The following is a 13,971-nucleotide window of genomic DNA, read 5'->3' as shown; positions in this document are numbered from 1 at the left end:
ACGCTGATGCCATTGCAAAGTGTGCCACGAGGTGCTCTGCAAGGACCAATAGATCAGCACACAGAGCACCTCGGAGGTTAAGACCTTGGATTGTTGACTGCTGCTGGTGGCCCAGAAGGCTACGGATCTTGGACCAAACTTACGATGAAGAGGCATACATCTCCCAGGAAGAAACATAGCACTCCAAGCATTCTTTTTTACTCTGTTTAATAAGGTAGAGAGCTTTAGCAAGGAGACACTTAAAAACAAGGAGGCTGGTCTGTGAAGGATGTTCTTTAAATCACTGTAGCACCCGTTGGCAGTCCTGGACAGTGACTGCTACATCCTTGGTCCACCATGATACTGTTGACGATGACAGGGGCCTGTGGATAGGGGGATAGCAAATCCAGCAGCATGAAGAATAGTGGCAGAGATGCCTTGCATGACCGCATCAATGGAATCTGAGAGGGAGGTGTCAAAGTGCACAGCAGATATATATAAAGTACAACTGACCCCACGAAATGCCCAAAGTGGGGACCAGTCTGCCTGGCACCAGCATAGAAATGATAGAATCACCGGAAAGTGGCCACTGTCACAAAGGTCATCATGCGATGGCGAGTGTAGGGAATCCATGAGACCAGGGGAGGAGATCGTGAGATCGATAGCAGTAAAGGTGCCATGAGCATTACTGAAGTGAGTAGTGGGACCATCGTTGAGGAGACACAAATCGAGGTCCATAATAAGCTGGTCAATTAGGAGACCCCTACCCATGGAAGTGGCACTCCCCCACAGTGGGTAGTGGGCACTGAAGTCCCAATGGAGGAGAAACGGGGGCGGGAGTTGCTGGATTATGATAGACAGTTCAACATAAGGAACTGGCCTATCTGGAGGGAGATAGACATTGCAAATGGTGATTGCTGGAGTGGTTTACAATCTAACTACTATTGCTTCCAGGTTGGTATGTAGGGGTATCTAGTCACTAATGACACTGAAGTGAACAAAAGTGTAGACCCCATCAGATGCTACCCAAACAGAATGCCCAATAACCACAAAATGTTGGAGAGTGGTCATCACGGAAGTACGTTTCTTGAAGAGCAAGACAGAGTGCAGGATAGGAGGAGACAAGACACTGTATTTCTGGTATGTGACAGTAGTATCCATTGCGTTTCCACTGGATGATCTTGTGGTGAGTGTCCAGGTTACACATAAAGAAGCCGAAAGGAGATCATGTCACTAGGTCACTGGTCGTCACCGACAAGGATGGGGTGACATCCATAAATAAGATGTCAGACTCAGGTTGCAAGGGGGGAGATGGCACATCTGGGGCCACTGGATTGGGGGGGGGGGGGTCGCTTGTCTTTGGACTTATGTTTCTTCTTCTTCTCTTTCAGAGGTGGAGGAGGGCAGGGCACAAGGGAGGGCAGGCATCTGCAAGATATGGGACCAAAAGAGAATGGATGACCTTGGGGCACAAAGATAGTGCATCTGGTGGCCGAGGGGTTGGAGGCTTTCAGCCTGAGAGATGCCAGGGAGGGGTCCCAGGGGGTAGCATGATCACTGGCAGGTGCCTTCTTTGCCCAGGGAGGGGGAGGGGCTCCCTGGTTGAAGGTCGTGGGCTTTCCAGGGAAAGGGGACAGGGTTGGGGTAAGGAAGAGGTAGGAGAGAGAAAGGATGTAACATAGGCAAAAGTTGATGACAGTGACACTGGATGGAGTCTCTCATACTTTTGGTGAGCCTGAGCATAAGACAGGTGATCCAGGGACTTGTACTCTTGGATCTTCTATTCTCTCTTGTAAGCCGGGCAAACCAGTGAGTGAGGGGAGTGTTGGTCATGACAATTGACACACACAGGTGGTGGAACACAGGGGGGGCTTCCCTCATGGAGTATGTGTCCAAGCACATAACCTTGACCTTCTCTAGGAGGGTATCCCTCTCAAAAGCCAGAATGAAGGTGCCGGTATCTGTGAGTTGTCTTTGCAACCTTTCTGCAAACATTGAATAAAATGAAAGCTGCACTGCTCCAGGTCAGCCCGGCGTTCCTCATCAGTTGGCAGGACAAGGCCCCTATGAAAAATCAGTCCCTGGACCATATTCAGAGATTGGTGAGAAGTAATAGACACTGGGACATTGCCAAGACGATCACAGGCACAAAGAGCTGCAGACTGGGCAGCAGAAGAAGCTTTGATCTACAGGAAGCCTGACCGCTTCTTACTAAGAGCCTCCACCAAACTTGTCCTCAATATCCTCCACAAAAAACAATAGCTTTGTGGCGGTGAATTTGTCCCCATCCATCCTAGTACAGACGAGATGGCGTGGAAAGTGTTCATCCCAAGACAGTGAGCCTGGCCCTCCTCCCATGGTGTAGGCAGGGAAGGGAAGGTTGCTGGGTCATATGAAGCAGCATTCAATGTTCCTTCCCTATTCGAAGAGACGGTCGTTTGAGAACAGCCAGATTTTTGCAGCCTGGTATGCTTAATGCGCCAAGCATCCACACTGACACCACCCACACTGATCAGGAGCTCTCCCAATGGTTGCCACCCAGCCACAGCAAGGACCAACTAGCATGGTGACCGTTGCCAGGTGTTCCGATGCTCTAAGAAGACAAGCAACCACTCCTTGGAATACATGGAGAGGAAACAGCTCAGGTATCAGTAGTGTGATCCCTGTGTTGTCAGAAGACTCGGCCAGATGGATAAATAACAGCCCCACCACACAGAGTGGCTACACATGCTGTTGTACTAGCAGGATGGAAGGAGGCTACAATGGGGAAGGGAGAGAAGAAAGGGTGCTGAAGAATCCACACCATGGATGCTAGGAAGGGAGTTCTTTCCCAAATGGCTCATACTAAAAAACAGAAAATTTAGAAGCGGGGGTGAAACCCCAAACGCGGACCTAAATTCCAAAAAGAATGAAAGAACAGGCAGAAGGAACAAAATTGCAAGCAATGCAGGGAACTAGGTGGATAGTCAGGTCATTATAAATCAGAACACTGAGAGAGGGGAGGGAGGGGGCATCGGGGAAGGAGTGAGGATAGGGAGGGAGAGCAGGGTGAAGAAAATGCAGCCCGGGAAGAACGAATTGGCTGCAATAGTTCGGGGCCCTGTGTGCACCACACACGAACTCGTGAAAGGACCATGACCCCCCCCCCCCTTGGAGGTGCACCTCTTCTTCTGGGTAACTTGTGACAACATGTAGTTTTTCTTGACTCCCTTGGTACTTCATCATTTCTTCTTCTTTTCGTTCCTGTGGTGTAGTCCATTCTAGTGCTCTAGCAAACACCTCTGTGTTGCATTACATTTCTGTGGTGTAGGTCCTTCTTGTGCTCTTATGCTCATCACCTTCCCATTTTTTCAGGGTAATTGGTAGTGGTTTTTCTCTCTCATGTGTCCGTGACAGTTCCCATCACTTCATTTTTACATTGCTTATATTTTTTTCTCTACTGGTCTTTCCTATTCACGTACTCCTGCACACACTGCATTTTACACCCTACGGACAACATGCCTACTCAGTTGCACTCATTGTTCTGTGTATTATTCATGTTTTTGAACCTTTCAGCTATCCTTGTCCTCAGTGACCTCAGTACTTCCCCATCTAGCTCTGATCCCTGGCATCTGCTCCCTCCTTTTGCCTGGTGTTTCTTTTCCAGTGACCACTGCCCCACTGGCTTTGTGGATGTCACATTGTCATGTTCCCAGTGGCCACATTGGTCAAGTGCCACCAGCATTTCGCCGATCCATGCTGTCTGTTGGCACTATCGTGTTCCCAGTGTGGTTACACTGGTATTGTCTGGTCTCCCACTGCCACCACTTCACTGTCTGCTCCCGTGGCTTCCGTCATCTGTTTCCGGCAGTGTATGTGCACCTCACCAACTGGCTCCAGTCAGTCACTGCGCTTGCTCCCATGGGCCATTGGCTAGTCATCTCCGACTTTTCAATAGCTCCTTCTGGGACCGCTCCACCAGCTGGTCATGTCGGTCTGCACCTCCAGTGCCACAGTCATCCTGTATATTTTTTGTTTCAGGATTGCTCCATGCCACCTTTTTCACTGCCAGGCCTGGGCTGTCCAACACCACTGTGAATGGTACGTCTCAACCTCAGGTCACAGGTTCTGGGGTGACAGGGTCACAGCCACTGAGATATACCCTCATCCGCAAATATCCTCTGCATCGTCCCAAGGGAGGAAGCACCCCTACCCAGTGGGCACTTGTTGTCATAGCAATCTCTCTCTTTGGTTGGTTTCACCTTTCCCAGCTGAGAGATGGATTGCAGGATGTTTTGGCTAGTGTCAAGATGGCTCCTCCATCTTTTTCTGAAGGGGAGGGGAGGTATAGTAGCTGGTCGTTTGTGGGCCACTCTTGTTACCAGCACAATGTCCACAATCAGCAGGTAGTACGTTTCAGGGTCACAGATGACCTTCCTTCAGTGACTGTTTACGAGCCTCGCTAGTACCCTGTATGTTGTGGACACTGTACTGATTACAGTCTATTGACAGATTGTACTAGCAGACACCTCCAGGGTCACCAGCACCACTCCTAGGCAGTGCATATAGTGGCAGTAGCAAAGGCAATGCTGCAATCGAGGGAACTAGCTTGCAGCCGTGCGTCACGTGTCTGTCAAGAGCCCACAGATACTTCTCCACTTGCCGTGTATTTAACTTGCATCACAACCTCCAGCGGGTATCTCTTTGCTCAGGTCCAGGCCACACACCAGCCCTGTTCTGCAGCCCATCCATTAGAGCATTTCACTGAGTCTACACCACAATGTGATGCTGCTGCAGCAGCTACCAGGAGAGACACTCCACATCGTGCAGCCAGCAGTCTTTGTTGGAGCCTCCTGCTTCCTCCACCACTCGCCTTCCCAGGGCTCCATGCCACTGTACTGGTATTTCCACTGTGAAATGTTGACTCTGTACTTGTGTTCGCGTGATCATTTGACCAATTTCACTACACTCTTTGATTCTGTTACTCATATTGAATCCAGGATGATCATTTTATCTGTTACTCAAACTGTGTCTTATGTGGAACCTAACTTCTGTTGTGATGCTGTAATAAAAGTTTACTTAAATGCAATCATGTGCATTCCATCTACAACTAAGAACGCAGAAAGGATCACTGACTATGTATGCCTGTGGACATCATTCTTCATGCTGAAGAGGCTACTCCATCAGCCATTGAGGGAACAGCGAGTGACCAACTGCAGATTGTCACACAAGTTTGAGACAAGTGATGCCTGTCATCTAAGCTCTGAGTTCATAGTTTGGTCGTTCCAGCGAGTGGCAGAGCTTTGCTCACAGAGTTTCAACGAAGCCCACAATCTGCAACATTGACCCCAGAACCGATCATTGCTCCCTGGTTACGAGTCAAGTGGAAGGCTTGAACCAGAGACTTTTAAGGTTCTGTGACAAGCAAGGCTGCAACTTCCTAGACTTGCACCACAGGTTTGGGAACCGTGGGGTCCCCATAAATGGGTTTGGTGTCCGCTATAAATCAGAATCTGCTACACAGGTAGCTGATGGTGTGTGTGTCCAAACAAGGGTTTTATAATCGCAAAGAATTCACAATAAAATGCCAGAATTTGAAATACTCCCAAAACTCGGTGGAGTTCACATTACAATAGATACAGTAAGCTGGTTAAAACCTGAAATTGATAGTGATGAGATTTTTAGGGAAAAATTTAACTTTTTATTAAAAGAAGAGGCTAATAGTAAATTTATCAACCATGATAAAAGTTGAAGCTGCATGCAAGATTTTTTGGGCAACAACTCAGTACCAATGGCGGTCATAAACTTACAATCGGATCCTTCTATCAATCACCAGATGTCACTGAAAACTTCAGAGAAAATAAGTTCCCCAATTGTACTGTCATCATCCGAGAAGACTTCAATCATCCAATGACCAATTGCGGAAATTAAAGCTTGAACTAGTGGCATGACAAGATGTCCTGCAAAACATTATTAAATGCCTTCTTTGAAAACTTGTCCCTTCACTGATTGGTGAAACATGGCTGATTTTGTGCCAGTCTGGAATGTTTACAGTCATTGTCAACCTTACCCACATAACAGCACTGTGGACTGTAGCAATAAGTACCCATTTTGAATATAGTGCTGATTCGTATGTGGTGTTGTGGATTGTTATTGTTAATATTATTTACTGGTCTGTGCGAAGATGGTCTTTATCACAGCTCACCACAAACTCCATTTACTCTGATGACTCCTTAACCCATTACACATTCATTTCTTGTGGGGCTTTCCCAGCAGCCAATGTGTTACACATCAATTGGAAGCTTCACTCCCAGCACATTCCCCAAAGGAGCCAAGTGTGTGATTAGCAGAGCGATGATGAATGAAACAATTTTGGTTGTGAAGAGGGCAATGAATGAAGCCTTCAAAGGCTACTGTAGCAGAATCCTACTGAATTATCTCTTACAAAATCAAAAAGAAATTCTAGTCTTACATGTAAAGAGTTAGTGGTGTGTCCAGAAATTCATGGATGAGACAAGAACGGAAACTGAGGATTTCAGAGCAAAAGTAGAAATGCTGCTGAACTACATTTTCAAATGTTCCTCTACAAAGGAAAATCTAAGAATACTCCCGCAATTTAACTCTCATACCATTGGAAAGATGAGTGAGATACATTTTTGAATAAGTATTGTTGACAAACAGCTGAAATCGCCAAAACTGAACAAAGTTCCAGGGTCCGATGGAATCCCTATCAGATTCTATACCAAATTTACAGCTGAGTTAGTCCCTTATTTTAACCATAATCTGTAGCAGATCCCACTGACAAAAAAATCATGCCAAGTAGTTGGAATAAAGTACCAGTCACACCTGCCTACAAGGAGGGTAGCAGAAGCGATTCACAAAACTACCATCCAATTCTTGTAGAATCTTAGAACATCTTCTGAGGGTAAGCATAATGGGGTATCTTGTACCAAACGATCTCCTCCGTGCCAACCATTATGAATTCCGATCATGAGAAACCCAACTCTCACTTTTCTCGCATGACGTCCTGAAAGACAGGGATCAGGGCAGTCAGGCAGATGCGTATTTCTTGATTTCTGAAAAGCATTTGACTTATTATTACACCTATGCTAATAGTCAAAAGTATAATTGTATGGGGTATAAAGTGAAATTTGTGACTGGAGTGAAGATTACTTAATAGGAAGAACGTGTAATGTTGCCTCATATGGACAGTCTTCAACAGATGTGCAGTAACTTCAGATAGGCTCAGGGAAGTGTGTTGGAAACCTTGCTGTTCATGTTGTATATTAATGACTTTGCAGATAATATCAACAGTAATTCCTGAATTTTCACAGATGATGTGGTTATCTGTAACACACTACTGTCTGCAAAGTGCTGCACAAATATTCACTTAGATCTTGATAGTATCTCAAAGTGGTGCAAAGATTTAAATGTTGAGAAATGAAAACGGCACACTTCACAAAATGAAAAATATGTAGTTTCCTAGACCTATATTCTCAATGAGTCACAATGGATGTAGCAATGTGTAGGGATATGAAATGGAACAGTCAAATATGGTCAATTATAGGTTAAGCCAGGTGTCAGACTTTAGCTTATTACGAAAAGCAATCAGTCTACAAAGGAGGTTGCTTATAAAACACTCATGTGACAACCACAGAATAATGTTCAGGTGTGTGGGACCTGTAGCAAACAGACTAACAGGAGATGTTTATTGTATACAGAGAAGGGTAGCATGAACAGTCATAGATATATCTGATATAAAGCACACCAGTGGCAAGATGCAATCAATACCTTCACTGTGCAATAACAATGGTGAAGTCACTGATGACAGTGCCACTAAAGCAGAGTTATTAAACACGGTTTTCCGCAACTCATTCACCAAAGACGACGAAGTAAATATTACTGAATTCCAATCAAGAACAACTGTCAAGATGAGAAACATAGATGTAGATATCCTCAGTGTAACAAAGCAGCTTAAATCACTTAATAAAGGCAAGGTCTCCGCTCCAGATTGTATACCACTCAGGTTCCTCTCAGAGTATGCTGATAAAATAGCGCCATATTTAGCAATTATATACAACCACTCGCTCACAGAGAGATCTGTACCTAAAGACTGGAAACCTGCTCAAGTCACACCAATACCCAAAAAGGGAAGTAGGAGTAATCCGCTGAATTTCAGGCCTATATCACTAATTTCGATTTGCAGTAGGGTTTTAGAACATATACTGTATTCAAACATTATGAAGTACCTCGAAGAAAACGATTTATTGACATATAGTCAGCACGGATTCAGAAAATATCATTCTTGTGAAACACAACTAGCTCTTTATACTCATGAAGTAATAAGTGCTATCGACAGGGGATGTCAAATTGATTCCATATTTTTAGATTTCCAGAAGGCTTTCGACACCGTTCCTCACAAGCGTCTTCTAACCAAACTGTGTGCCTACAGAGTATCGCCCCAGTTGTGCCGCTGGATTCGTGATTTCCTGTCAGAAATGTCACAGTTCATAGTAATAGACGGACAGTCATCGAGTAAAACAGAAGTAATATCCGGCTTTCCCCAAGGAAGTGTTATAGTTCCTCTATTGTTCCTGATCTATATTAATGACATAGGAGACAATCTGAGTAAATGTCTTAGATTGTTTACAGATGGTGCTGTCATTTACAGTCTTGTAAAGTCATCAGATGATCAAAATTACTTGCAAAATGATTTAGATAAGATATCTGCATGGTGTGAAAAGTAGCAATTGACCCTGAATAAAGAAAAGTGTGAAGTTATTCACATGAGTACTAAAAGAAATCAGCTAAATTTTGATTACACGATAAGTCAGACAAATCTGAGGGCTGTAAATTCAACTAAATACTTAGGGATTACTATTACAAATAACCTAAATTTGAATGATCACATAGATAATATTGTGGGTAGAGCAAACTAAAGACTGTGATTCATTGGCAGAACACTTAGAAGGTGCAACAAGTCTACCAAAGAGACTGCTTACACTGCACTTGTCCGCCCTATTCTGGAATATTGCTGTGCAGTGTGGGATCTGCATCAGGTGGAACTGACGGATGACATCAAAAACGTACAAAGAAGGGCAGCTTATTTTGTATTATCGCAAAATAGGGGAGATAGTGTCACAGACATGATATGTGAATTGGAGTGGCAACCATTAAAACAAAGGCGTTTTTCGTTGCGATGGGATCTTCTCGTGAAATTTAAATCACCAGTTTTCTCCTCCGATTGTGAAAACATTCTGTTGCCACCCACCTACATAGGGAGAAATGATGATCACGATAAAATAAGAGAAATCAGGTCTCACATAGAAAAATTTAACTGCTTATTTTTCCCGTGTGCCATTCGAGAGTGGAACGGTAGAGAGACAGCATGAAGGTGGTTCATTGAATCCTCTGCCAGGAACTTTATTGTGAGTAGCAGAGTAATCACATAGATGTAGATGTGATCCATATGACAGCATCCCAGAAATGCTAAAGGAACTGAAATGGAGGACATGTGAAGATAGAGGCAAATTATTCTGAGAAAGGCTACGTACAAAATAGCTAGAAGCACTGCTTCCAACATATTGTTCCCATAGGGATTGTGAGGACACCGTTAGACTAACTACAGTGCAGCCCATGTGTGAATGAAATGGAAAGAAGGTCTAATAACTGGTACAATGGGAAGTACTCTCTACAATGCACCTCACAGTTTACAGAGTACAGATATAAGTGTAATGATCACTATGTCATATTTAATGTAAAAATGCATGGTCAACCATGAAACAGGACTGTTACAGGCGCTCAAACAGGAATTAATGAAGCAAAACTATAATGCTGTAAATGATATCTATCGACAATTGAAGCCAATACTTAGTGACTAGAAAATTAAGAATAAAATCTCATATCACCATATTTCCATAAATGCTGAGTGTCCACATTAGATGCCAGTCAGGTATCCTAATTCCATCTGCATCTTCCATGTGTGTAGGGTGGAATCCTGCCCCAGCAGCCATTAGTTATGAGAGATTCACAAGCACCACAGAAAGCTCAGAAAAAGCAACTACTCGGAGGACTGCAAACAATATGTAGTGGGATGGGATAGAAAGTGCAAAAGCCAGTATCAGAAATTTCTCAACAGCACAGACCCTGCAACTGCAGATGACTTGATGCATAGCCTAGATGATGCACAGTGAGAAAAATGGATGGAAACCATTGAAATACTTGATTTCAAAGCACTTTCCAGGAAGACCTGGGCACTCCAAAAACTATCTGAAGCCAATGAAATAAATCATAACACCACAGGTGTTTCTGCAAATAGGATTGCAGCCCATATACAGTGACACCCAGAATGTCGAGAGAAAGAGCTCATTCAAGAACAATACAACATTAACTTTGCGCATCAATGACAAACAGTGCCCCTTTAGACTGGTATTCCTCTAAATATTCCACTGTCAGAGTCACAGAAGCACTTAAGATTATAAAGGCAGGCAAGGCAACCGGACCCAACAGAATACATATGAAATTCCTTCTACAATAAGGGACCTACGCCACAAAATGGCTTTCACATTTATATATATACAAATGTGATGGTGGGGGGGTGGGGTGGGAGGGGGGGGGGGGGCGGCAATGTGTGTGAAAGGGTGAAGGATTCAAAGATCACAAATATCATCACATTGATTAAGCCAGAAAAAACCAAGTGACCACCTAAAGAGCTATTGAGCAATTTCATTGCTCAGCACCACATACATGCTGCTTGAGAGACTCATACAACAGATTGAGCCCAAAAATATTGGAACCAATCCCAGATGAACAAATAAGATTTCCACCTGCTAGAGACTGCATAGACCAGGTACTCTCTCATACAGAGGCAAGCCGTCAAGAAAATCAAAAATCATCAATTGCTTTCATAGAATTTCAATGGAGATTATGATGCTGTTTATAACAACAAAAACAATCAATTTTGACAGAATAATTAAAATGAATAGATATTAAATCTACTCACCAAGCAGTGGCAGAACACACACATAAAAGAAGGTTGAAATTAGGCAAGCTTTTGGAGCCAGTGGCTCCTACTTCAGGCAGAAGGGTTGAAGGGGAAGGAAGAGAGGTGAAGATAAAGGACTGGAGAGGTCTAGGAAAAGGGGTAGATTTCGGGATAGTCACCCAGAAGCGCTGGTCAGGGAGACTTACTGCACGGAATGAGAAGGAAAGAATACAAAGGATGTTGTAGAACAAATTTGGATAATACTGTGCAGCCGTGTTATTTGCCTTATTGATAATACATTCACCGAAAAAGCTTTCAAAATAATTACCAGTTAATGATTAGCTCAACCAAAATACGCAATGGGCTGCCCCACTTTTCTTCAGTCATTATGGCGAAGACATGCCAAACACAAGGTCCAGGAAGTTCATCTATACAGTTGACTGGGCTATAGCTGAACGACATGAATCATTCGAGGTCACCGAAGACGGCTTGATGTCTGACTTAAGGCAGCTGAGTGTCTACTTTCATAAATAGAGACTGTAGCTGAACACAACTAAGATGGAAGTACCATGCATTCATTTCTGTAACTGTTCAACAAAAGAGAGCTTAATGTCAACTTCAAAGGAAAATATCCCAACCATAAGAACTACCCTAAATATCTAGGAGTCACACTGGATAGGACTCACTCTCACAAGGAGCATCTGACAGATCACAGGTGAATAAGGACAAGGACTAAACTGTGCAGCACCCCTTGGGCTCCAACGCAAATATGCTTCAGACATCAGCAGTTGGGCTCGTCCATTTGGTGGCAGAATACTGGATTAACACCTCACTTATGTACAAGACTGACATGGTACTAAATGACACTAAGCTCACTATCAGCAGCAGAGTAAATTCCATACCTACTGCACTGCTGCCCTTCTTAAGCCATATACCACCAGCAAAGATACGGTATATAAATGCCATCCACAGAGAGTATCATAAATTAACAACAACCCTAACCTAGCTGTATGTAATGACATAGCTGATCTGGTTTGCAGAAGACTGACAACAAGATGACCACTATTAGTCACTGCTAAAGAACTGATAAACTCAGACTTTGAAGTTCACAATGCCTGAAAACAACACTGGCAAGACCAGTGCCCACTATAATGTCAAAGTTTCATGATCACAGATAAGCCTCCCGATTTCAACCAATCACACAATGTATGTATGACATTAAACTGAATAAGCACTGAGCACAACAAAAGTGCCAAAGTCAGGGGAAGGTACCATTTCCACAATGTGACTGCAGAGCCGCAAAGCAAGCAACCTGACACATTGTGATAAAATGTCCAAATGAAGCCTACATGGGACCCTCCACCAATTTCCTTGCAGCAACAGATGGCATGATTGAGTACATCCAATGCTTGGATATTAATTTGAAACTAAGTTTAGCATATAATATGTACATGTGCATATTATCTATATTAATTTTATCATTGTATGAGTATACATGTTTCATGATATTTGCCATACAATTAATTAATTAACTGCTTCTTAACAATAATAGAAGTCCTGGATGAAGCAATAAGTAAAATAAGAGAAAAGTCACCACTAACCTAAAGCAGATCGATGCATGGAGCACAGAAAACAGCATCCACACTAGTTTTCAGCACTAGCTCTTTTTCTAACAGTAGTACACATATCCACAGAGACAACCACCCACACACACATTTCTGTGGTCATGGCAAGACTAATTATTGACACTCAATTATTGAAACCAGATGCTTGAGCTGATAGAGGTGGGAGAGGGTTGGGAATGATGCATAGAGACGGCTGGGGGAAAGAGGCAGGCCTTTGGAAGAATAAAAGAGTACAGAAAGTAAAATGAAAAGAGGTATAGGAAGAAGGAGAGGGACTGAGGTGGAAGGGAAAAGAGGATGGTGGGAGGGAGGGGAGGGGGGGGGGTAAGGAGAGAAAGATTAGGAGGATGAGGGAGGGAAAGGGAAGAGAAAGTGAAGGAAGAGAGGTTTCAAAAGGGAGAAGAAGAGAAGGAGATTGCTCACATGATTTGGGAGGATGGAGGGGGGGGGGGGGGGGGGATAGTGGGAGAGCACAGTGGATGATCTGAATGGAGAAGGAGTGGTGTGGACATAATAGAGAAGGAAAAAGGCAAGACGGGTTAGGTGAGGTTTAGGCCAGTGGGACTGTGAGAGTGCAGGACGTGCTGGAGAGACATTTTCCATCTGCATAGTTCAGAGAAGCTACTGCTGGAAGATAGTATCCAAATCATTCACATAGTGAAGCAGTTGTTTAAGTCATTTCTCTTGTGATGTGCAGAATGTTCAGCAACCGGATGGTCAAGTTTGTGGTTTGCAACAGTTTGGCGGTAGACATTCATGCAAGTGAACAGTTGGTTACTTGTTATGCCAACACAGAATGCTGTACAGTAATTGCAGCATAGCTGATACATAAAATGGCGGCAGAACACACACATAAAAAAAGGATATAATTGGGCAATCTTTCAAAGCCAGTGGCTCCTCCTTCAGGCAGAACGGTTTAAGGGGAAGGAAGAAGGGTGAAGGAAAAGGACTGCAGGCCTCAGAAAAGGAGTAGATTTTAAATAAGTCACCCAGAACCACGGGTCGGGGAAGACTTACGAGAAGGGATGAGAAGGAAAGATATTCCTTCTTAACCCGTCCAGTAGGTCTCCTATAACCTGTGGTTCTGGATGACTTTCCCAAAATCTATCCCTTTTCCAAGACCTCCAGACATTTTCCTTCCCCTTCAATCTTTCTGCCTGAAGGAGGAGTCACTGGCTCCAAAAGCTTGCCTCATTATAACCTTCTTTTACGTGTGTGTTCTGCTGCCTCTTTGCGAGTAGATTTTTTATCTAGTCAATTAAATTATTTTGTCAAAAATTGATTGTTTTCACTGTGATATATAAAATGGCTGCTTTCACATGTGGCCTTGCCTTTTATGGAAATGCCAGTGACGGCACTGCAGTAGAATGTGGTACATGGGTGTATGGGACAGGGCTTGCATCT

General features: G+C 43.8%; 1 protein-coding gene across 2 annotated transcripts in view; it reads right to left on the bottom strand.

Moving 5' to 3' along the window:
* The window catches only part of LOC124612877 (WD repeat-containing protein 11-like), a 222,760-nt gene that overhangs the window by 207,157 nt on the left and 1,632 nt on the right, over positions 1-13,971 (bottom strand). Inside the window, exon 1 of one of the 2 annotated variants that reach the window (XM_047141322.1) lies at positions 12,544-12,596. The exons of the other annotated variant lie outside the window; for it this stretch is intronic. Within the exon in view, the coding sequence (XP_046997278.1) occupies positions 12,544-12,581 (38 nt within the window). The 5' untranslated portion in view covers positions 12,582-12,596. Of the gene's footprint in view, positions 1-12,543; positions 12,597-13,971 lie in introns of those variants that run through there. 2 annotated transcript variants of the gene reach the window in all.

This window comes from Schistocerca americana, chromosome 1 (genome assembly GCF_021461395.2).
Source record: "Schistocerca americana isolate TAMUIC-IGC-003095 chromosome 1, iqSchAmer2.1, whole genome shotgun sequence".
NCBI classification, from domain to species: domain Eukaryota; kingdom Metazoa; phylum Arthropoda; class Insecta; order Orthoptera; family Acrididae; genus Schistocerca; species Schistocerca americana.
This window is presented reverse-complemented; position numbering and strand designations above follow the sequence as displayed.